At 40.1% G+C, this 24,985-nt stretch overlaps 2 protein-coding genes across 2 annotated transcripts; both read left to right on the top strand.

Moving 5' to 3' along the window:
* The first annotated feature begins 7,010 nt into the window (after nt 1-7,010).
* LOC121321257 (olfactory receptor 52E4-like) lies at nt 7,011-7,967 on the top strand. The gene has a single exon (XM_041260157.1). It carries the CDS (start codon nt 7,011-7,013, stop codon nt 7,965-7,967), a length of 957 nt encoding a protein of 318 aa, XP_041116091.1.
* A 7,186-nt stretch (nt 7,968-15,153) lies between these two features.
* LOC121321256 (olfactory receptor 52E4-like) lies at nt 15,154-16,110 on the top strand. Its single transcript, XM_041260156.1, has one exon. It carries the CDS (start codon nt 15,154-15,156, stop codon nt 16,108-16,110), a length of 957 nt encoding a protein of 318 aa, XP_041116090.1.
* The last annotated feature ends 8,875 nt before the right edge of the window (nt 16,111-24,985 follow it).

The following is a 24,985-nucleotide window of genomic DNA, read 5'->3' as shown; positions in this document are numbered from 1 at the left end:
CAACAGTCTTAGGTGAAATGTAAAACAAAGTCAATACTTTTAACTTGTTTTATCAACATAGAAATATGCTTGGGAATGCATTTATTTTTACATCTGAATCCTTTATATTAAACAATTTATTGCTATTTTAAAATGGACTAGTTACACGCATCGCACGAAAAAAAAACAAACAAAAACAAAAATGAAAACTTTTTTGAAGACCCCACGAGTTTTGTCCACTCATATGTAAATTACAGGACATCCCACCAGGACAATCATTGCAGCCGGAGCCGGCCCAGCATCGTATGGCTATCTGGGCAATTTAATGACAATTAACTTGTCAAAATTGAACTATACTAGGAAACACACTTATTGTGACTTCTATGTCATTTATATTAAATTACTTATTTCTGTTTTAAAATGGAACATTTGCCTGCCAAAAAAATCTTTCATGCAAGTTCGATCCGCTTTTATTGTGTCTGAAACACACAAGTTAACATAAACAATTGGGGCAACCTTGGCCCACACCGCTTTTACTGTTGTGCCTATTTGGCTGGTGCTGGCCAAGGCTGACCTAATGGTTTCTTGAAACTTGGCTTGTGTTTTTGATATCTCCGCTTTTAATGGCTGGGCACTTTTGATGACTTGCTGTTTTTTTCACATTTCCAAACTGTTTTTGTTTCAAATATATATATATATATATATATATATATATATATATATATATATATATATATATATATATATATATATATATATATATATATATTGTAAGGTACCAGGGAGGGGGTTAAAATCCTTCCCTGCTAAAAACCTTGTGAGAATGCACATTTGGGTGTTATGGGGTTTAATTGTGTAATTGTTTTAATGATTTAGTTAATCCTCGGCACCTGGTCGTAATTATAAATTAGAGACAGGTGCAGGGTATTTAAGAGAGGCAGCCAGACTGATCGGGGCTGCTGAGTGAAGAGCCCGACTGCGTGTGTGTCCAGTCGTATTGAAGGTGAAGTGCTGAGTGAAGAGCCCGACTGCGTGTGTGTCCAGTCGTATTGAAGAGAGTGTTGAGAGAAGCCCGTTTGTGTTTTGGTGTTTGTCAGGTAAACGGCTTAGCCGTCCTGTGTGTGAGTCAGGGATCGGCTGGTGTATAGTGAGAGCTCCAAAACGGAGTTAGGTGTTTATTTCTGTTTTGTTTTATGTTTATTAAAAGTGCGCGTCAGCGCTAAAGCAATTCCGTTTCTGTGTCCTGGGTCTACTTTAAAAGGGGCAACGAACTCCGTGAGTGCGAGGATCATTTACAATATATATATATATATATATATATATATATATATATATATATATATATATATATATATATATATATATATATATATATATATATATATATATATATATATGTCATATGCATCATACACATGGGAGGAGTCATACACAAAAAAGACTCATCATCATATAATAGACATATTCCCCTCAACTCAACATGGCACGACCATCATGACAGTAAAAATAGACATAATGAAGCATTCTTACCTTTGTATAAGTTAGTGATCAGCAGATGTGTCATCTGCATGAAAAGCAACCTTTACGAGTTGGGAAATGACCTCGTGTAGCATGACTTTATAGGCCCAGTGTGACCATGTGTCTGTTGCATTCTGGAACAAGATGTAATGTGTATTCACTTGCTCTGTTTTCGTGAGAATCTCTTTCTCTTCAGAGACTGTTTTTGGTAAAAAAACAAAAAACAAAAGTATCTCTATTCATCCTCAGAAGCCGGCTTGCCCCTTCCTTTGGATGCGACTGTAATTCTTTTTTAGCCTGAATCACATGGCTGTGTTTTCTGGTGGCTGAGAAGCGGAGGCTGCTGTTTCCAGCCTCGTCCATTTTGGATTTTGCCCTCCACAAATTGTTTTGTGTCTTGGTTTCTAGTCCATGTTCTCGTGTTGTGCCAAATTGAGTTGTCTTGTTTTTGACTTTCCGAAAAAAAAAATACTGTTCCTGTCTTCAAACCGGCTACAGTTGTTTTAGTGTGCCGCGCCTCGTAGCTCTTGCACAGCAGCTTAGCACATTAACCCTGTGCATAGCACTTCGTGCATAGCATTTGGGGCCTTTTTTGGTGATACATAGCACTCCCGTGCATAATACCCCACACATCCATTGGTACCTCGTGCCCCATGCATTACCTGGTGCATAGCACTCCTGTGCATAGCCCCGGTACACTCAGCACCCCTGTGCATTGTACTGCTGTTCATAGCACCCTCAGTGACTCATGCTTGGTACCCCGTACTCGGAGCCCCATGCACTCATCTGGATTAACCCGGTACATAGCTCCTCCGTGCATAGCCCCGGTACACATAATACTCCTGTGCATATCACTACCGTGCATCCCCGTGCACTTCCTCAGTGTCCCCGTGCCTGGTACGTCTCAGTACTTAGCACTCCCGTGCATAGCCCCAGTGTCTTACCCTGTGCTTGGTACAGCAATGTCATTCCACAATTGTGAAAGATGTGGGCCTAGCCGCCCCGCAGAGGACGGCCATCATTTGTGCGTCCAATGCCTGGATGCCGATCATGCCCGATGAGCGCTGGCAGATCTCACCTTTTGTGCTGTGTGCGCCAGTTTTCAAAAGAGGTCCAGGGCAGACCATGCTGAAGGTCGTTCCACCTCCTCTGGCTCTCCGTGGCCTTTGCTGACACTCACAGGAGCCCCTCACATGAGCTGTCTGCGAGCCGCAGTGGTTGGTCTGTGTCTCGCACTCCAGAGCACAAGACCAAGAAAGCGAAGAAGCGCAGGCAGTTGCCCAGTGGAGATGTGTTAGTCTTATGTCCACAAATGATGCAGCTAGCAAGCACGGTTGCAGTCACTGTCATAGCGTCTTGTCAATTTGACAGTTCCCACTGCACCCACTCCAGCTTTTGGGTTACAATGCTGTCCCGTGACTTTTCCTGCCCAAATAAACAGTGCAGGGTCATGGAGACGCACTTAAAAGGGTATACGGCACGGGAGCACTGGCAGCAAGACTAGCAAATACTGCTGGTCTGTTAACTGTGTACCAATTGAAGCTGCTGCTGGACCTGCCTGCCCATCCTTCTCCTCATATTATTAATGAGTTGAAGCTGATGAATGTCCAGCTGATCTACATAGCTCGGCAGAGTGGCCAAGCTATTGGACGTAACCTGGGAGCCCTTGTGGTTGCGCAACACCAGCTTTGGTTCTCCCAGGCCAGGGTCCTGGACAGGGACAAAGCATCCCTGCTCAACGTGCCCATCACCCCCGGCTACACCTTGGGCCAGCCGTGGGGAGTCATCAAAGCAGCTCGCAGAGCCGCTTCCGTGACCCGCTCATATCCAGCACCAGGGGCAAAAGGGATGGAGACCTAGAGCTGCTGCTCCACAGACCATTGTACGCACTGTCCTGGTGGCTGCTCCACCTTGGCCAAGCAGGCAGGATACCCACAACCGACCCTCAGCAGCGGCAGGTAGTGCTCGGCAGAGACCCCAGCAGCACATTCAACAGAGACAGTACCATCCGAACACAGTCCAGCAGGCTCAGCAAAAGCAACAGCAACCCTGATGGACCCTGCACCCCATTCAGCCAGAACCACCTTCTGGCATGGAGGAAATGCACCACCAACACTGGGGTGCTTGCAACCATCCACTCCGGCTACTCACTCTAGTTTCTAGCCGGACTGCCTCCCTTCCAGGGGCTTGTGAACACTTTGGTGTCCGATTCCGCACAGGCTTCTGTCCTCACGCAAGAATTGAACGCTTTACTCACAAAACGTGTAATTCGCATTGTAGAACCTCATGTCAACAGAAGGGTTTTTACTCAAGGTGTTTTCTGTTACCAAAGCAGGATGGCGGTCTCTGCTCCATTTTGGATCTCAGAGGCCTGAACTTATTCCTGAAGGAGAGGAAGTTCAAGATGCTAACTGCAATACCCATCACATTCTTCAGTCTGTCTGGTCGGGCGACTGGTTTGCAACTGTGAACCTCCAGGACGGGTACTTTCATGTCCCAATACGTCCTGGCCACATAAAGTACCTCCGCTTTGCCTTTCGGGGAAGCTTGTATGAGTTCTGTGTTCTACCATTTGGTCTGTCTCTTTCTTCCAGGACTTTCTACAAGTGCATGGACACAGTTCTGGCACCCCTGCGGCTGCAGCGGGTCAGTGTCCTCAGTTACTTGGATGAAAGGTTCATCTGTGGCCAGTCGCGGGAGCAAGCCATGTCTCACACGGCTCTAGTGACGGAGCATCTTACCAGCTTGGGCACACATTCAATCTGTTAAAGAGCTCCCTGCAGCCGGAGAAAGTGACTGTTTTCCTGAGGATCTGGCTGGATTCCCGCTCCATGCTCGCTTCCCTGTCGGCCAACAGGGTAAGCGCATTGCAAGCCTGTCTGTCCCTTTTTCATCTCAAACAGTCAGTGAAAGTGTGCATGGACAATACCACTGTCGTGGCATATGTCAGTCACCAGAGGGGACTACAGTCCCTGGGGTTGCATAAAGCGGTGTTCCAGTTGCTCACCTGGGCACAACTGATTTTTCTGTCCCTCAGGGCAGTCCACCTGTTGTGGGTTTTGAACCAGGCAGCAGACCTGCTGTCGAGGAGGGCTCCTAGGCACACTGAGTGGCGCCTGCATCCCCAAGTGGTTAGCCATGATTTGGCACAGGTTCGGCAGTGCGACAGCCGACATGTTTGCCTCAGAGGAGTCCACAAATTGCCCAGTGTGGTTCTGGATTCAGAGAGGCTGGTTGCGCCGTACTGGCCCAGGAGGGTATGGTTTTCTGGTCTGAACCAGATCATTCCGGGACAGCTGTGGCGGATCCCGCTACGCAGGGACCTTCTCAGTCAGGCTCAGGGCCGTCTGTGTGTGACTGACTGCACGCGGTTCAGATCATTGCCCGCCCTGCACCTTTTTTTTCTGTACTGCTTCCCTGCACCTAACTGCAACCAAGAGCTTGTATATCCACACTGGCATATGCTACATGCTACCCCAGATTGTGTGATGACTAATCGCCTGTCCAGGACCTTGGTGCTAATGTCTTTGGTGCTCAGTTCCTCAGAACCTCCATGCCTCAGTGCTTCGGCACCCCAGTACGGCCCTGGTGTCCTTAGTGCATGCACCCTAGGTGCTCGCTGCCTTCAGTGCCTTAGAGCCTTGGAGCCTCAGTGCTTAGACACTCCGTGCCTCAGTGCTTAGACACCCAAGACCTAACCCTTCACAACAACACTACAACATTGGCACACTTTTACCTGACAACTGGATGCTTGCCAACGTACAAACCGGTTACGCGTTTCAATTATTATTATTTTTTTTTTTTTTTTTACGTATTCTCATTTTGTTGCTGATTAATGAACATTTCTCTACAGTGATTGTTGTCGAGTGATTGAAAATGAGACATTTTGTGTTTGACTTGAAAGTGGTCTTGAGGAGTCGAATGGTTCAAAGTTCAAGTATATTTTCCTCTAGAGGAATTATGACATTTTGACGTCACTACTGTGCTATTATGCCTTTTTGTACCGAATGGCTCGACTGGAGTCAGGCTGTTAGGGACAGAGCTGAAGGCTGAAAGATAGTGCCTATCTGTGAAGCGGTGAAAAAGTCCAGAATGAGTTGGAAGATTATGAGGATTAGAATGAGACCATGACTTTCAATTCAAACGCAAAATGTCTCCTTTTCAATCTCTCGACAACACCCACAGTACAGAAATGATCATCAATGATCAACAAAATGAGAATACATTAAAAAAAGAGGTAAAGCTGGTACATTCGTATCTCAGAGAAACTATCTGTACAGAACTGAAAAACACTATTACAAAAAAACAAAAACAAAAACAAAACAGAACTGAAGTGCTTAAGCACATCTTTTTGATATTAAGGGTATCCATGTATTAGAAAAAATAATAGATGGGCCTCTTCAGTGAGTTACAGGAAAACAATTCCATCTCTATTTTCTGTGACAGTTTATGCTCGACCTTCGGTCTCGTAATTTATGACGCTAGAGAAACCCTGGATAAAATTATATTCCTGTAACACATCTATTATATATAAGTTTATCCAATTCTTAATTAAGTAAAAATCCTCTGCTTCCTGTTATGTAATGACTTGTGTAAGCCAGTGATGCATTGACAGTATGCTAGAACTCCATTTAAGCTTCAGGAACAAAGATGATCCTTTACACAGTACAGCTTGGTCTGTACAGTACAGGCTTACACCTTGGTTTCAGTACTCTGTCACTGTTCAGATAAGGGATATGCAATTCCTGTCCTGGATAGCCATTCAATCAATATTTGGACAGTTTGTTAACCAAGTAGGCGTGCTCCTTCAATATCTGTAATGTAGCACAGGATGCTAAACGTTGGCAAAACGTATTTTCAGCACAGGCTCACAGGTATTGCTCCACTGAAATGAAATTGGCCAATTGCCTTCTCATTCTCTTGTGGGGTTGAGATGATTCTGTAAAAAAAAAAAAAAAAAAAACCTTATTAGAAACGACCACAAAGGATAAATTAGTCCCACTGAGTATATCCCGCTGTGTCATAAATACCCTTTAAATCATACCCTGTTGCACCTGACCTTACTTCAGTATGCCGTTTAAACTCTAGCTCTCAAATCCTTCCATGTTGGTGAGTCTTTTCATTTGAAACTGTATAATAAGGCTTTATTGTATAATGTGTTTTATTTAAATAATGAGGGTCTTGTTTTTAAATAAAAAAAATAAGAATAATAAAACAATGTTTTGCTACTTCATTCTTTTCACTCTTTGAAACATCATTTATAATACAAATATTTATAAAACATGCATTATTAATAGATGTGAAGATATATTACTGTTTGTTAGATTAACTATGATATATTTATAACATTTGATCTTATAATTAACACAACATAAACAAATCTACAGTACTTCAACAGTATTTTTACTGTAATGCATTTACATTATGCAGCTGTACTACTAATATGATAACAGTATGTGGATATGATTAGATTTGAATGTAATCTAATTATATAATTTTTACAGAAACCAGAAATGTCAACAGGAAACATCTCAACTGTAAACACAGAGTTTATTCTGATTGGATTTCCTGGACTAGAAAGCTACCAGCACTGGCTCACTATTCCTTTCTCTGTTATGTATATTCTAGCCATTGTTGGGAATATTTTGCTAATTTGCATTGTTAAACTTGAACCTAATCTACATACACCTATGTATACTTTCCTTTGTGTGTTGGCAATGGTAGATATTGGTTTATGCACTTCTACAATCCCTAAAATGCTACAGATGTTCTGGCAAAAAGACAGCACTATTTCTTTTGAAGGATGCTTTATTCAAATGTTCTTCATTCATGTCCTGTCTTCACTGGAGTCTTCAACACTGGCAGCAATGGCTTATGACAGGTATGTTGCAATATGCAACCCCTTGCTTTACACAACTATATTGACCAAAGGTAAAATGGCTAAAATTATAGGGGTACTTTTTGCAAGAAGTTTTATTTTAACTGGACTCATACCTACATTAGCATCAATGTTGCCTTACTGTTCAGCAAACACTATCCAGCATTGCTTTTGTGAGCATATGGCTGTTGCAAAGTTGGCCTGTAAGGATATTACAATGAATAGTTATTATAGTCTAGCTGTAGCCTTTGTGATAGCAGGCACGGATATCACATTTATCATATTTACTTATGCAGTGATTCTTCGAGCTGTCTCAAAGCTTGGATCAAAGGCAGCCCGGGTCAAGGCATTTAACACCTGTGGCTCCCATTTGTTTGTTATAATGTATTTTTATACAACCACATTGTTTACTTTTGTAACTTATAGGTTTGGTAATAATGTCCCACCCGGAATTCATGTTATGTTTTCTGTCTTATATCTTCTTGTGCCACCGATGTTGAATCCTATAGTTTATGGAGTGAAGACAAAGGAAATTCGTCAAGGATTTCAAAAGCATTTTTTAAGGAAAAAGATTAACCTAAATGATAAATGATTTTTTAAATTGCTTTAAATATACAGGCTGTTGGTTTTTGTTTTGTTTGCTAGTATCACAGATGAATGAGTCATTCATTTACACTTGGCAAATAGAAATGATTTTAAAATAGCAACCTGTCAATTGAATAATCTGTGAAGATGCTAGTAATAAAAAATGGACTGGGTTACTGCAGCTAAAAGGCAAGAGGTAGTACTGATACAGAAGGCAACAGTTTGTATATTTATATAGTCTTGATAATTTTGGTGTATGTAAAATGCATAAATAATCCATATGTAAAATGGAAATGATATGTGTTTAATTTGTAATATTATAATATATATTTTTTAATATAGGCAGATAATCTTAATAACAATTGTTTTGTTTTTTGTTAATATATTTGAAATCTATTAGCAACTGATACACAGCAGGTGGATATATAAGTATTATCAACATCTTTTCTCAGACTCTTGTTGCCGATTTCAATACACACATCACTGTACTCAAATTTAAGATGCAGGCCATTTTTGAGAAGAAAAAAATGGTTTAAAAAGTGTGCCTTAAATTCAAAGGAATACAGTGCAAAAAGTAAAATATAAAAACAAATAAATTAATACATTTCAAGATGTTATCTGTGGTATTTGTTTACTACTATTATTAATTTCAATTAATATCAGCCAATTCAGGACCAAAAAAAAAAAAAAAAAAAAAAAAGGAAAGAAATCAGAAACCATTATGAATGGATCTATTTGAGCAGCTTCTGTGCACAGGACACAGTACAAACAGTCATGAGATAGCTCTGTGTCCATGGAGCACCTGGCCTGTTTCCTTGTATGACTTTATTGAGTGCAATGGTGCTGGAAACCAAAAGCACCACTATGCCAAATACAGTACATGGGCACACAAAGAATGCTTCAAGATGCAGGTGAGACTGTCATAAAGGGGATTCTGAGTCCATTACTATAAGTAGCACCGGATGGCCAGTGTAAACCAACGGCTCTTAGAAGAATTGAGGAACAATGCTATAGAAAGTGTTCAAATGTACATGGCTATGCTCATTCCACCCGCACACATTTTTGTTAGTTTTTTGTTAAGTACAGTATATGGAAAACTACAAAGCTGTTTGTAATTCAATATGTTAGTGTAACATTATTCAGCAGTGCTATTTCAGAATCAATGTTATATATTTTTAAATAGTTTTATTGGTGATTCTTTTCTGAGTGGTGATTGAGATTTCACAGACCCTGATAAGCACTAATCTTGGGTTACCTAATGTTACCTTAGGTAAAGTAAGATTAGTGCTATTTGAGGTTCTGTGAAACAAAATGTTTACATTTGAAAAATTATAATAAAGGGATACTACTGAATAAATGAAAATGATTAAAACAACAACACAGCCTGTCTGCCTTAGTGACACACTGACAGCCCCTGCGTGCTCTTGTCTCCCATGTAATTAACTAAATATCTTTTTTCCCTTTTAAATTTAGTAGTGGCCAGTTGTTTTTATCATTATCTCCCCAATTTGGAATAACCAATTTTTATTCCCCAATTTGGAATAAACAGTTTTAGGCTCAGCTCACCGCTAACACCCCTGCGCTGACTCAGGAGCGGTGATGACAAACACACGCTGTCCTCCGAAGCATGCGCCGTCAGCCGACCGCTTCTTTACACATTGCAGGCCCACAGTGCAGCTCTGGGCATCTTACCGGTCAGCAGTGGAATAGCCTGGACCCGAAACGATGACGTCAAGGCTGTAGGGCGCATCCTGCACTCCACGTGACGCGCCTTTACCGGATGCGCCACTTGGGATATATTAAATATCGAAAATTATTAGATAAGTTTTTTACAATGATTAAAAATATATAGCAAGGATAGTTTACGTGTTTTCAGGGTAAATCAAAGTAAATCAGCCAAAAGCACCAACACTCTTAGGTGAAATATAGAAAAAAGTCAATACCTATCATATAGTAAGAGAAATAAGTCTCCAAAGTAAAGTAAAAATGTTCTTCTTTTTCTCCTGTTTTTTTTTTTTTTTTGCAGATTTTTCCAGACTCCAGGCACATTTTTCCATGGATATGTATATTACAGGCCATCCGAGTTAAATGACAATTAACTTGTTATTGTGACGTTTATATCATTTATATTAAATTATTTATTTCTGTTTTAAAATGGAACATTTTCCTGCAAGCATAAACCAAGTTATCAAAAGCGCCCAGACATTTAAAGTGGAGATATCAAAAACACAAGCCAAGTTTCAAGAAACCACTGGGGCAACCTTGCCCAGCACAAAGCAAATAGGCACAACTGTGAAAGTGATGGGGGGTCAAGGTTGCTGCCATTGTTTCTATTAACTTGGCTAATTTTCTACTAACAAATGTGTTTTTGTTTATATATATATATATATATATATATATATATATATATATATATATATATATATAGTGTGTCTATAGAAAGTCTACACCCTCTTTCAAAATGTTCACCTTTTGTTGCCTTATAGCCTGGAATTAAAATGCATTAAAATAGTTTTTTTTTCATTTATCTACACATCCTACCCCACAACTTCCAAGTGAAAAAAAAAATATTCTAGAAATTTGTAGAAAATTAATTAAAAATAAAAACTGAAATAGCTTGGTTGGATAAGTGTCCACCCCCCTTGTAATAGCAATCCTAAATTAGCTCAAGTGTAACCAATCGCTTTCAAAAGAACTCCAGGACAAAGTTGTTGAAAGGCACAGATCAGGGGATGGGTATAAAAAAAATATCAAAGGCCTTGATATCCCTTGGAGCACGGTCAAGACGATTATTAAGAGGTGCAAGGTGTATGGCACCTCCAAGACCCTGCCTAGATCAGGCTGTCCCTCCAAACTGGATGACCAAGCAAGAAGGAGACTGATCAGAGAGGCTACCAAGAGGCCAATGGCAACTTTGCAAGAACTACAGGCTTTTATGGCCAAGACTGGTCAAAGTGTGCATGTGACAACAATATCCCAAGCACTCCACAAATCTGGCCTGTATGGTAGGGTAGCAAGAAGGAAGCCATTACTCAAGAAAGCCAACCTTGAATCCCATTTGAAGTATGCAAAAAAACACAGATTATGTAGCCATGTTGCAAAAAGTTTTGTGGTCTGATGAAACTAAAATGGAAATTTATGACCTTTGCATCCTGAGCCATTCGAAAAAAAAGTGATAATACTATGGTAGTGACATCAAAAAGTGATAATTCCTCTAGAGGAAAATATACTTGAACTTGACCCATTTGACTCCTCGAGGCCATCACTTTCAATTCAAACACAAAATGTCTCGTTTTCAATCACTCGACAACACCCACAGTACAGAAATGTTCATTAATGATCAACAAAATGAGAATACATTAAAAAAAGATGTAAAGCTGGTACATTCGTATCTCAGAGAAACGAAAACAGATAACGACATAGAACATCTGTACAGCACTGAAAAACACTATTAAAAAAAAAAAAAAAAAAAAAGAACTGTATTGCTGAACCTCATCTTCTTTAATATTATGATCACAAGGGTATCCATGTATTATAAAAAAAAAATAATAGATGGGCCTCTTCATTGAGTTACAGGAAAACAATTCCATCTCCAGTCTCGTAATTGATGACGCCACAGAAACCCTGGATGACTATAACTCGCTTAAACCCATATATATATATCTATATATATATATATATATATATATATATATATATATATATATATATATATATATATATCTCTCTCTCTCTATATCTATATATATATATATATATATATATATATATATATATATATATATATATATATATATATATATATATATATAAAATGTGAAAAGGGAGGGCGGCAAAATTTCTTTTGGCTAGGGCAGTAAAAACCCTTAGGCCGGCCCTGGAATTAATATATTTTAAGTTATGTTTGCAATCACATTTCTGGGTTTTGATCACTTTTACTTTTTGCTTTCTTATTCTTATTTATTTATTATGCAGACATGTTTATCTAATTCTTAATTAAGTACAAATTCCTATCTAGTTTAAAATAACTTTAGCATAACCGAGGCAGAAGTGTTAAAGGGACTAGGAGCTCTTAAAATAAACATATCCCCTGGGCCAGATGAGATCCTCTCAATAGTATTCAAAGAAATTAAATAAGTTCTTTACAAATCACTAACCAAGATCATGCAACAGTCTCTTGACACAGGGGTTGTACCGACAGACTAAAGAATTGCAAACGTAATACCGAACCACAAATAGGGAAACAAAACCGAACCAGGTAACTACAGACCAGTAAGCCTGACTTCTACTATAGGTAGTCCTCGCACTTACGACACAATTGGTTCCTGAAAGTCGCATTGTAAGTCGAAGCGTCGTAAGTCGAAGCACATTTTCCCATAGGAACAATGTTATAAATTGGGGTTACGTTCCTGACTCTTCAGGAATATAGTTTTACAAAAATGACCCGTTATATTGTACTCATGCAAATATTTATTTAACTTTTTACACTCAGCCCGGTGATTTCGCACATATTACTTAGACACCTACCTGGCTTGTACAGATGACGTATTCAGTGTGTATGTGGTACTCATAGCAGGAAATACAATCACCTGAAGTTAAGCCTCTCATCATGTGATAGAGCTCACAGCTTAGGTTTTGTTTTGAGTCAATTGCTCTTATCAGACATTGTTAACGGCAAATACATTAAAAAAAAAATAAAAAAAAAAAAAAAAAAATGTGCATGCAAAAAAAAAAACCAAAAAAAAAAACCGCTAGACTAAGTCAGGGCGACCACGGCAGGTACTGCGGTTCAGACACACAGCTGAGCACATGACGCAAGGCTCAGGTCTTGCCGTGTCGTAAATGCCATATCAAAGTCGTAAAGTCGAAGCAGGGTAATAATGCAAAAGAGTCGTACGTGCCGTGCGTCGTAAGTCAAGGATCGCCTGTATATGTAAACTTATGGAAACTATAATAAGACCTAAAATGGAAAATTACCTATATGGTAACACTATCCTGGGAAACAGTCAGCATGGTTTTAGGAAAGGGAGATTGTGTCTAACTAACCTGCTTGATTTTTTTGAGGATGCAACATCGATAATGGATAATTGCAAAGCATATGACATGGTTTATTTAGATTTCCAGAAAGCTTTTGACAAAGTCCCGCATAAAAGATTAATTCTTAAACTGAACGCAGTAGGGATTCAAGGAAACACATGTACATGGATTAGGGAGTGGTTAACATGTAGAAATCAGAAAGTACTGATTAGAGGAGAAACCTCAAAATGGAGCGAGGTAACCAGTGGAGTACCAAAGGGATCAGTATTTGGTCCTCTGCTCTTCCTAATCTACATTAATGACTTAGATTCTAGTAGAGTAAGCAAACTTAAATTTGCAAATTACTCAAAAATAGGAGTGGCAAACATTGTTGCAGCAGCAAAGGTCATTAAGAATGACCTAGACAAGATTCACAACTGGTCAGACACATGGCAAATGACATTTAATAGAGACAAATGTAAGGTACTGCACGCAGGCAATAAAAATGTGAATCATAAATATCATATGGGAGAAATTGAAGAAGGAATCTATGAAAAAGACCTTGGAGTTTATGTTGACTCAGAAATGTGTTCATCTAGACAATGTGGGGAAGCTATTAAAAAAGGCCAACAAGATAGTAAGACCTCATCTAGAATATTGTGTTCAGTCCTGGTCACCTCGTTACAAAAAGGATACTGCTTCTCTAGAAAGAGTGCAAAGAAGAGCGACCAGAATTATTCCGGGTTTAAAAGGCATGTCATATGCAGACAGGCTAAAATAATTGAAGCTATTCAGTCTTGAACAAAGAAGACTATGTGGCGACCTGATTCAAGCATTCAGAATTCTAAAAGGTATTGAACATGTCGACCCAAGGGACTTTTTTGACCTGAAAAAAGAAACAAGAACCAGGGGTCACAAATGGAGATTAGACAAAGGGACATTTAGAACATAAAATCGGAGGCTCTTTTTTACACAGAGAGTTGTGAGGGTCTGGAACCAACTCCCCAGTAATGTTGCTGAAGCTGACACACTGGAATCATTCAAGAAGCTGTTTGATGAGATTCTAGGATCAATAAGCTACTACCAACCAAACAAGCAAGATGGGCCGAATGGCCAGCTTTTGTTTGTAAACTTTCTTATGTTCTTATTTTCTTAATGACTTGCGTAAACCAATGATGCATTGACAGTCTGCTAGAACTCCATTTAAGCTTCAGGAACAAAGATTATCCTTTACACAGTACAACTTTGTCTGTGCAGTAAAGCCATACACCTTTGTTTCAGTACTCTGCCACGGTATAGATAAGGGATGTGCAATTCATGTCCTGGAGAGCCATTTCAATCAATATTTGGACAGTTTGTTAACCAAGTCGGCATGCTCCTGGTACTACTTGCATCATGCAATTATATCTTCAATATCTGTACTGTAGGAAGCTTTTTTTCTTATAGTTTGTGAAGAAACGCTGGCAAATTGTATTTTCAGCATGGGCTTTCAAGGTACAGCAACACCTGCTTAGTGGTAGTTTTGAGATTGCATAAGCGTATCACAGGTATTGCTCCACTGAAACAAAATTGGCCAATTACCTTCTCATTCTCTTGTGGGGTTGAGAAGATTCTGTAAAAAAAATGCTTATTAGAAATGACCACAAAGGATAAATTAATCCCACTGAGTATATCCTGCTATGTCATAAATACCCTTTAAATTATATCCTGTTGTAGCTGACCTTACTTCAGTATGCCGTTTAAACTTTAGCACTCAAATCCTTCCATGTTGGTGAGTCTTTTCATTTGAAACCGTATTATAAGGCTTTATTGTATAATGATAATGTGTTTTATTTAAATAATGATGGTCTTGTTTTTAAATAAAAAAAATATATAAGCATAATAAAACAATGTTTTGCAACTTCATTCTTTTCACTCTTTGAAACATAATTTATAATTCAAATGTTTATAAAACATGTATTGTTAATAGACGTTAAGATGTATTACTGTTTATTAGATTAACTGTGATATACTCATAATATTTGATCTAGTAATTAACACAGCATAAACAAATCTACTTCAACAGTTTTTCTAAAATGCATTTACATTATGCAGCTGTACTACTAATATGATAACAGTATTTGGATATGATTAGATTTGAATGTAAACTAATTATATAATTTTTACAGAAACCAGAAATGTCAACAGGAAACATCTCAACTGTAAACACAGAGTTTATTCTGATTGGATTTCCTGGATTAGAAAGCTACCAGCACTGGCTCACTCTTCCTTTCTCTGTGATGTATATTCTAGCCATTGTTGGGAATATTTTGCTAATTTGCATTGTTAAACTTGAACCTAATCTACATACACCTATGTATACTTTCCTTTGTGTGTTGGCAATGGTAGATATTGGTTTATGCACTTCTACAATCCCTAAAATGCTACAGATGTTCTGGCAAAAAGACAGCACTATTTCTTTTGAAGGATGCTTTATTCAAATGTTCTCCATTCATTTCCTGTCTTCACTGGAGTCTTCAACTCTGGCAGTAATGGCTTATGACAGGTATGTTGCAATATGCAATCCCTTGCTTTACACAACTATATTGACCAATGCTAAAATGGTTAAAATTATAGGGGTACTTTTTGCAAGAGGTTTTATTTTAACTGGACTCATACCTACATTAGCATCAATGTTGCCTTACTGTTCAGCCAACACTATCCAACATTGCTTTTGTGATCATATGGCTGTTGCAAAGTTGGCCTGTAAAGATATCACAATGAATAGTTATTATGGTCTATCTGTAGCCTTTGTGATAGCAGGCATGGATGTCTTGTTTATCCTATTTACTTATGCAGTGATTCTTCGAGCTGTCTCAAAGCTTGGATCAAAGGCAGCTCGGCTCAAGGCATTTAACACCTGTGGCTCCCATTTGTTTGTTATAATGTATTTTTATACAACCATGTTGTTTACTTTTGTAACTTATAGGATTGGTAAAAATGTCCCACCCCGAATTCATGTTATGTTTTCTGTCTTATATCTTCTTGTGCCACCGATGTTGAATCCTATAGTTTATGGAGTGAAGACAAAGGAAATTCGTCAAGGATTTCAAAAGCATTTTTTAAGGAAAAAGATTAACCCAAATGATAAATGATTTTTTTTTTTTTTTTTTTTTTAAATAACTTTAAATATACAGGTTGTTGTTTTTTGTTTTGTTTGCTAGTATCACAAATAAATGGGTCATTCATTTACACTTGGCAAATAAAAATTATTTTAAAATAGCAACCTGTCAATTGAATAATCTGTGAATATGCTAGTAATAAAAAAAAAACTGACTGGTTTACTGCAGCTAGAAGGCAAGAGGTAGTACTGATAGAGTATTTAATACAGAAGTCAACAGCTTGTATATTTATATAGTCTTGATATTTGTGGTGTATATAAAACTTATAAATAATCCATATGTGAAATGGAAATTATATGTGTAATTTTTTTGTATTATAATTTTTTTTTTTATTTTTTTATTTATATATATATATATATATATATATATATATATATATATATATATATATATATATATATATATTTAGAGCTAAATAAATTAGCAGATAATCTTAATTAAAAATTGATTTTAACTGAACACTTTTTTCTTGTTAACAATTAACATATTTGAAATCTATTAGCAGCTAATACATAGCAGGTGGATGTATGTATCGTCACTACATATTCATATAATATCTTTTAGAAAAGGCTTTTGCTGATTGTTGGTGATTTTTAATACACACATCACTGTACTCAAATTTAAAATGCAGGCTATTTTTGAGAAGAAAAAAATGTCTTAAAAAGTGTGCCTTAAATTCAAAGGAATACAGTGCAAAAAGTAAAATATAAAAACAAATGAATAAATACATTAATACATTTTAAGATGTTATCTGTGGTATTTATTTACTGCTGTTATTCACTTCTGTTAGTATTGGCTAATTCAGGACCAACAAATAAATAAAAACATGGATCTGAATGAATTAATCTATTTGAGCAGCTTCTGTGCACAGGACACAGGACAAACAGTCATGACATAGCTCTGTGTCCATGGAGCACCTGGCCTGTTTCCAAAAGCACCACTATGCCAAATACAGTACATGGGCACACATAGAATGCTTCAAGATGCAGGTGAGACTGTCATAAAGGGGATTCTGAGCCTGTACTATAAGTAGCACCAGATGGTCAGTGTAAACCAGCGGCTCTTAGAAGAACTGAGTAACAGTGCTTAAAAAAGTGTTCAAATGTACATGGCTATGCTCATTCCACCCTCACACATTTTTGTCAGTTTTTTGTTAAGTACAGTATATGGAAAACTACAAAGCGGTTTGTATATGAACTTAGTTTAGATGTTTTATTTAACATCATGTAATCGAAGAAACTACAAAATGCTATTGCAAAAGTCTACCGGAAGGCATAATAATTAAAAACGTGTGTCAGTTTTTTGTTAATTTTATGGAAAACTATGAAGCGGTTTGTAACTTATATTAATATAACATTATTCAGCAGTGCTATTTCAGAATCAGTTCTAAATGTTATATTTTTTTTTAATAGTTTTGTTGGTGATTGAGTCTCTTTTGAATGGTGATTGAGTCTTTTTTTGGGTTTCACAGACCCTGATAAGCACTAATCTTGGGTTACCTAATGTTACCTTAGTTAAAGTAAGATAAGTGATAATTGGGGTTCTGTGTAACAAAATGTTTACATTTGAAAAAAATATGATAAAAGGAATACTACTGAATAAATGAAAATGATTAAAACAACAACACAGCCTGAAACTGCATGTCTGCCTTAGCGATGCACTGAACCTCCCATTGACAGCACTTACGTGCTCTTGTCTCCCATGTGAGTAATTGTATTTGCTTATTAGATACAAACAAACAAACAAAAGAGGAATACCTCAATTAATTCCACAATGAATACACACTCACTGTTTATAAAACACAGTCTCCAGGATGAGGGGATTTCACTGAAGAGGCTGATACTACTGCAGTTTATCATTCAAAGTACTGTACTGGTGGTGAGCTCTTTGATGAGAATTGCTATTGAATAGAAATACAGAACAAAAGTAAACCAAACCTTATTCTATTGAGTTTTCTACACAGAGGAACAATATATATATATAATATATATAATAGATATATATATCTCTATATATTAGAGAGAGAGATAGAGAGAGAGAGAGAGAGAGAGAGAGAGAGAGAGAGAGAGAGAGAGAGAGAGAGAGGAACAGTAGTTCATTGCACCAAGTTATCAGCAAGACCTGCCAGAGACTCTCTATACATCCAGGATAGTTTAAAGTGTTTTCAGTGTATTGGTGCAGCAAAAGCAAATTAGCCAAAAGCACCATTTGATATTTAATTTGTAGTTCCCAACACACTTAGATGAAATGTAGAAAAAAAGTCAATACCTGTCATACAGTAAGAGAAATAAGTCACAAAAGTAAGGTAAAAATGTTGTTCTCCTTTTTTATTTATTTATTTATATATTTTGCAGATTTGTGTAGACCCCAGGTATTTGTATCCATGCATATGTATATATATTACAGGCCATCCGAGTTTAATGACAATTAACTTTGTCAACATGGAAATATACTAGGAAATGCATTTATTTAGACGTCTATCATTTATATTAAATCACTTATTTCTGTTTTAAAATTGATTCTGATCTTGATCTCTGGAAAATGTTGGTTTCCTGTCAGTGTGCTCAACGCTCATTGTGGTCCTGTGACAGAGATGGCTGCAGGGGTGACGTCAGACCAAAAACGCAAACCAAAACATCAGGTTACTTACCGCAACCCTGGTTCCCTTTTCAATTCGAAGATGACCACCAATGACATTATGTATGGGATATGCCTGCCCATTGTGGGGATATTGGTATACAGTACTGAACGCCCTATACCAGAGCTGCCGATAGGCTCCTTCCTGGGATGATGCACTCGGTCCAGCCCACCAAGGGGATAAAACTGTCATCCCAAGGAAGCCATTTCTCTTTTTCCATCGAACCCGTGAGGGCGACCGATGCGACCTCGCTGTTGGTGGTCGTCTTCTCTTTCAGGGAACCAGGGTTACGGTAAGTAACCTAACGTTCCCTTTCAATTTGAAGATGACCACCAATGACATTATGTATGGAATAATGTATACCAGAGCCGTCGTGAGCACAAGCAGATGGGGGCAAGCCAGCACCATTATACGCAGTTGAGACTGTGTCCACAATCCAATGCGACAGACGCTGTTTAGAGAGGGTCTGTCCTAGGGTCCATGTCCCGTGACAGATGAAGAGCTGGTCAGATTGTCCTATACACGTAGCATCTCAATGACCACACTGCGCAGAGAAAATGCAATCTCTCATCCTCCGTTGAAGCAAACTCCATGGTCACCGGCTCAGGGAGTGGGGCCTCGCACAGTACACCATCCATATAAGCCACAAGCACACTCGCCATGTTCTACAGGCGAATTGCCTGCGTTTCTGCGGCATACATCCTCTTGAGATGCGTTTCCGTCACCTTGCATTGAGGGTTCGGGCACGCCGGGTCTCTAGCAAACCCACCCACTGGTGGGGCCTTAACCAGGGCCACAATGGTGGAGTCTACCGGGGGGAACCCTGCTAGACCAAGCTTTTATAGAGATGCAAGAGGTGTGGCCTGCTTTAGTATGCTAGGACAAGAGGCCAAACGATCCCAGGAGGAGCATACCTCCTCCATGAAGTCTGGGAAGGCCGGGAACTTCTGAGGGCGAGAAACCAGCATGGTTTTACCGCTGACGTCTAAGGGACCTTCAGGAAGGTTGCAGCTTATCCCATAAGTGCGGAAACTGAGCTAGACAATGGGGGGGCACTGGCTTCTGAGGCTACTTTGAAGCCAGGTTCTTACTAAGCCTACCTGCATGTCAGAGGAGATGGAGGCCCCATCCCCAGAGGCCGCTATGGAAAGTATGTATTGCGCCAGCTGGGATGCCTCTTCCCATCCACCCAGTACTCCCTCTGGGGGGGGTGGCAATTGGGGCTGCAATGAGGCCTGATCAGAGGCTGAGACCACCTTGCCTCTTTGGCAAAGAGCTCCAGGACCTGAGCCATCTGGGCTTTGCCTTCTTGGAACGCTTCACCCTTTTCGTCTGCGGAGATGGGGAGCGACTATGGGAGGCCTGCGCATCAGGGATGTCCAGCAAGGGTCCTGGGATAGGTCATTGAGGAGGTGCTCTGGGGCTCCAAGAGCCGCCAACGGTCCGGCCATAGAGGACGCGGAGCTCGCCGTCGTGGCCCTCTCCAACCGAGCTTCTTTCACCTAAGGCTGAAAAGCCGCACAGATGCAGGACACGTCCCTCTCGAGGGCAAAGTTGGCATGTTGGACACCGCGCACAGAGGGTATGCTTATCCTCTTGCGGGATATTCATATTGCAGGCCATGCAGGGGTGGAACCCCGACTTGCCTGACATGGGCCTGGTGTTGTGCGTGGGCACCTCATGCACCGTGTACCATGCAGCACTGTATGCCCATGCACTAGTGTAGCAGTAGTACCAAGCATCATGTGCACCGCGTTCACCATGTGTGTTGAGCCCCATGCGCACAGGACATTACATGCACCGAGTACCGTGCAGCACTGTGAGCTCTTGCGCTAGTTCTGTGGCAGTGCCTAAGCACAATGTGCACCATGTACCATGCGGCACCATGTGTTTGTGCACTAGCGCTGTAGCAGTGGGTACCAAGCACCACATGCACCGAGTACCATGCAGTGCTGTGACTGTACACTGATGCTGTGGCTGTGCACTGATGCTGTGGTGCTGGGCACCGTGTGCCATATGCATTGAGCACTTGTGCGCCAAGATACCTAAGTACCAAGGGCTATGTGTGCACCATGGTACCGAAGCACTGGGGGGTCGCTACACAAATGTACCTGGTCATACACACCTGGTCAGCGCATAGCGTGCACCAGGGGGATACAAGGGCTGAAGCCGCGGTGGGCTAGTTGAAGCAGACAGCAAAAACCATGGTAGAAAGATAGTATAGGGGAGAGCACACTATTTGTTTACAAGGCTCAACTCACTGAGGTGGGCGGGACTACGCAGACGGTGAGGTCTACTCGACAGCGGGGATGCGGCAAGGGCTAGCCCCATGGAGGAACTGTGTACTCTCAGAAATAAATAGACAACCACTCGCGGGTGACTGCACATCCAGTTCACACATGACAGACAGATAGCAAAGAGCCGCCTACCACGCAAGCGAGGACGCCGCTGAAAGACAGAAAGGCAAAAGGCTCTGTCTTTTCAAAGTCATTGATTCCGGGAAAGCGGCGAGCCAGCTTTCAGCATGAATGCAAGGAAAATACAATCACCTCAATTCAACTCAAGAAGCTCTTTTCTATCAACACGCTCAGCTCAACACAGAGGTCTTACCATACCGTCTTCAAAAGGATAAATAGGAATGGCTTCCTCAGGATGACAGTTTTAACCCCTCAGTGGGCGGGACAAGTGCATCATCCTAGGAAGGGGCCTATTGGCAGCTCTGGTATAGAGAGCCCAGTGATACCTACCCAATGGAGTCATATCCCATACGTAATGGCATTGGTGGTCATCTTTGAATTGAAAGGGAACAAGGAAATGGCGGGGCAAACTGAAACTCTACGTAGGGTGACCACCTGTCCCTAATTGGACAGGACAGTCCTGAAATGTAAAGTTCAATTCCCGGTCCTGGGCTTAACACCTCCGGGATGGCATTTGTCCTGAATCTGTAGACACAGTGCAATCTTACACTTTAGTATCACAGTCAAACCATAGCATATCTGTTTACAGCGCATCATAGCACTGCCCCTGCTGCTTTATTTTGCAATGCCTTACACTCGCTCACTTGCCAGTTATAACATTAATTAAAAAAAGTAACGTTTTAGGATATCCAGGCTCGCTCCGATTGTGAAGTTTCACGTGTCAGTCGCTCCCCTAAAACACCCGTAGTATCACCTCATTGGCCGCTCAACGTTACGGGTTGTCAAGTGAGCGGTCATTTATTATAATGTTTTCAACATGTCAGCAGAGGAACTTAAAGGCACCTGCGTGTTGATCTGGGTTTAAACTATATGAAGTGTTATAAACTACTAAACAAAAGTGACGTCAACAGTTCGACGTTCCCATTGTATATACTTGACGCTTTTTTTGTCATACTTCAACTATAACATTTTTACTAATTCCTACATCAAAATGAAACAAAAAGTATACTGGAACTTGACCGGTTGCCTCACTCGAGACCAATCACTTTCATTCACAAACACAAAATGTGTCATTTCAATCATTCGCCAATGCCTCACGGTACACAGAAAATGTTCATCAATGATCAAAAAAATGAGAATACATTAAAAAAAAGTAAACCTGGTTGTGATGGGGAACTCCCCGTTTATATGAATATGTTTGGAACTGGCAGGGAGGGGGTTAAATTTCTCCCTGCCAGAAAAACATGTGAGAATGTGGCTGGAGCTCTAATTGAATAATTAGTGATTAATTGGGCTCCAGCCACAGGGGATAAAAGCCAGGGGAGAGGCCTGGCTGGGTGTGTGTGTTTGTGTTGCAGAGTTTTGTGTTTAGAATTAAGAGTATCTTTTAAAGACCTGCAACCTGATCGTTTACTTGTAAGTTCATTTTTGATTATTTCTGTTTGAACCTCTTTCTGTTGGCCCTTGTGCCTATTTATTTGATTATTTTCTTTTAATAAAGAACTTTATTTTTGCCTTTCCTCTGTCTCTGAGCCTCAATCCACTCACCAGCCTGTCACACCTGGTCACAAACATGGTACATGTGTATGTCATCGACACAAACTTATAATGATAATAATGCACACTCAGAACATCTGCCACAGCTGAAACACCTGTTTAAAAAAAAAAAAAAAAACTAACTACTACTGAACATTCTCTTCTTTAATATTAAAGGTTATCCATTATTTATAAAAAATAATAGATGGGCCTTTTCAGTGAGTTACAGGAAAACAATTCTATCTTGGGTTTCTGTGTGAATAAAAAGGGAAGGCCGCAAAATTTTATTTTGCTAGGGTGGTAAAAATCCTTGCGCCAGCCCTGGAAATAATTTTAAGTTATGTTTGCAATCACGTTTCTGGATTTTGATCAATTTTGCTTTTTGTATTCTTATTCTTATTTATTTATTTATTTATTCACTGGACACCATGTTAGGTAAGAATGCTTTTTTTGCTTTTAAAACTGCTTCCTGTTAGGTAATGTTCCATTTAAGCTTCAGGAACAAAGATGATCCTTTACACAGTACAGCCACACACCTTGGTTTCAGTACTCTGCCAGTGTTTAGAAAAGTGTTGTGCAATTCCCATTCTGGAGAGCCATTTCAATCAATATTTGGACAGTTTGTTAACCAAGTCGGCACGCTCCTGGTACTACTTGCATAATGCAATTATATCTTCAGTATCTGTGCTGTAGCACAGGAAGCTTTTTTTTCTTAGTTTGTTAAACGCTGGCAAATGGTATTTTCAGCATGGGCTTTCAAGGTACAGCAACACCTGCTTAGTGGTAGTTTTGAGATTGCATAAGCGTATCACAGGTATTGCTCCACTGAAACGAAATTGGCCAATTACCTTCTCATTCTCTTGTGGGGTTGAGAAGATTCTGTAAAAAAAAAAGCTTATTAGAATATGACAAAAGGATAAATTAATCCCATGCGTATTCTGCTATGTCATAATATTCTGTGTAGTGGACCTTTACGTCAGTCCACGTTTAAATTTTAGTCCTCAATCCTTCCCCCCCCCCCCCCCCCCCACCCCTCCTGTTGTAGTTTCTTTGAAACGTATTAACGGCTTTATTGTATAATGATAATGGTTTATTTATCTAACGCGGTCTTTCTTTAATAAAAACACTGATAACTATAAAATTCTCCCAAATAAGTAATTACTCTTTTCCGTTTTCTTTCACACCCTCTTTATATCACCGTTACTAACCACCTGTATTATAGCGTCCCTCTTTCTCCTGTTATTCGCTTCCCTTCGCTTATACTAGGACGTCCTCATTACCCCACCATAACCACGTCTACTTCCACCGTCTTTCTACCCCGCCTTTCCTCTCCCGCTGGGTCCTCAATATGCTCCCGGTATGTGGCTCTGCTTAGCTTTGCCTGTCATCCCCTGCTCCCTGTTACCCGCCCCCCGACCTTGTCCCGGCACTCTCGCCTGTACCCACGGTTCTTATCCTGGCTTTCCTGGCTCGGACGGCTCCCGCCTGGCTCCTCTTCTTTTCTGTGATGTTCTCGTCTCGCCATTGTTGCATCATTTTGCTCTTCCCTTGTTACCCCTTGAACCTATCTACCTTCACTATGTCTACGTTCTTTCTGTGTTGTCCACTGGTAGATTGGTTTCTGCACCTCTCCACATCCCTACAATGCTGCCGAATTTCTGGCAACCCGTTCACCGTCTTCTTTGCACGATGTTTCGTCACTATTGTCTCTCCTGTCCTGTTTCACTGGGAGGTCTCACCCCCTGGCAGCATGGCTTATGAAACAGGTATGTGCCAATATCCACACCCCCTGGCTTTCCCACCTATACTTGCCTACCTCTAACTAGCTAGCCTTTTTTGGGGGGCGCTTTTTGTCAGAGTTTCTTGTAGCTGGCCTGTACCCCTGTTTCGCCACTCCCGGTTGCCTTCCTGTTCGCTCCCGCGCTCCGCTTGTTGTGAGCATCTGGTGTTGCCCAAGTGGGCCTGTAAAGATATCACACTGCATGTTCTTATGGTCCTCCCGCAGCCTTGTGCTACTGGGCCCGGGATGTTTGTTATCATATTTACTTATGCAGTGATTCTTCGAGCTGTCTCAAAGCTTGGATCAAAGGCAGCTCGGCTCAAGGCATTTAACACCTGTGGTTCCCATTTGTTTGTTATATTGTATTTTTATACAACCATGTTGTTTACTTTTGTAACTTATAGGATTGGTAAAAATGTCCCACCCCGAATTCATGTTATGTTTTCTGTCTTATATCTTCTTGTCCCACCGATGTTG

The sequence above is a fragment of the Polyodon spathula genome, chromosome 9 (genome assembly GCF_017654505.1).
Source record: "Polyodon spathula isolate WHYD16114869_AA chromosome 9, ASM1765450v1, whole genome shotgun sequence".
In the NCBI taxonomy this organism is placed as follows: domain Eukaryota; kingdom Metazoa; phylum Chordata; class Actinopteri; order Acipenseriformes; family Polyodontidae; genus Polyodon; species Polyodon spathula.
This window is presented reverse-complemented; position numbering and strand designations above follow the sequence as displayed.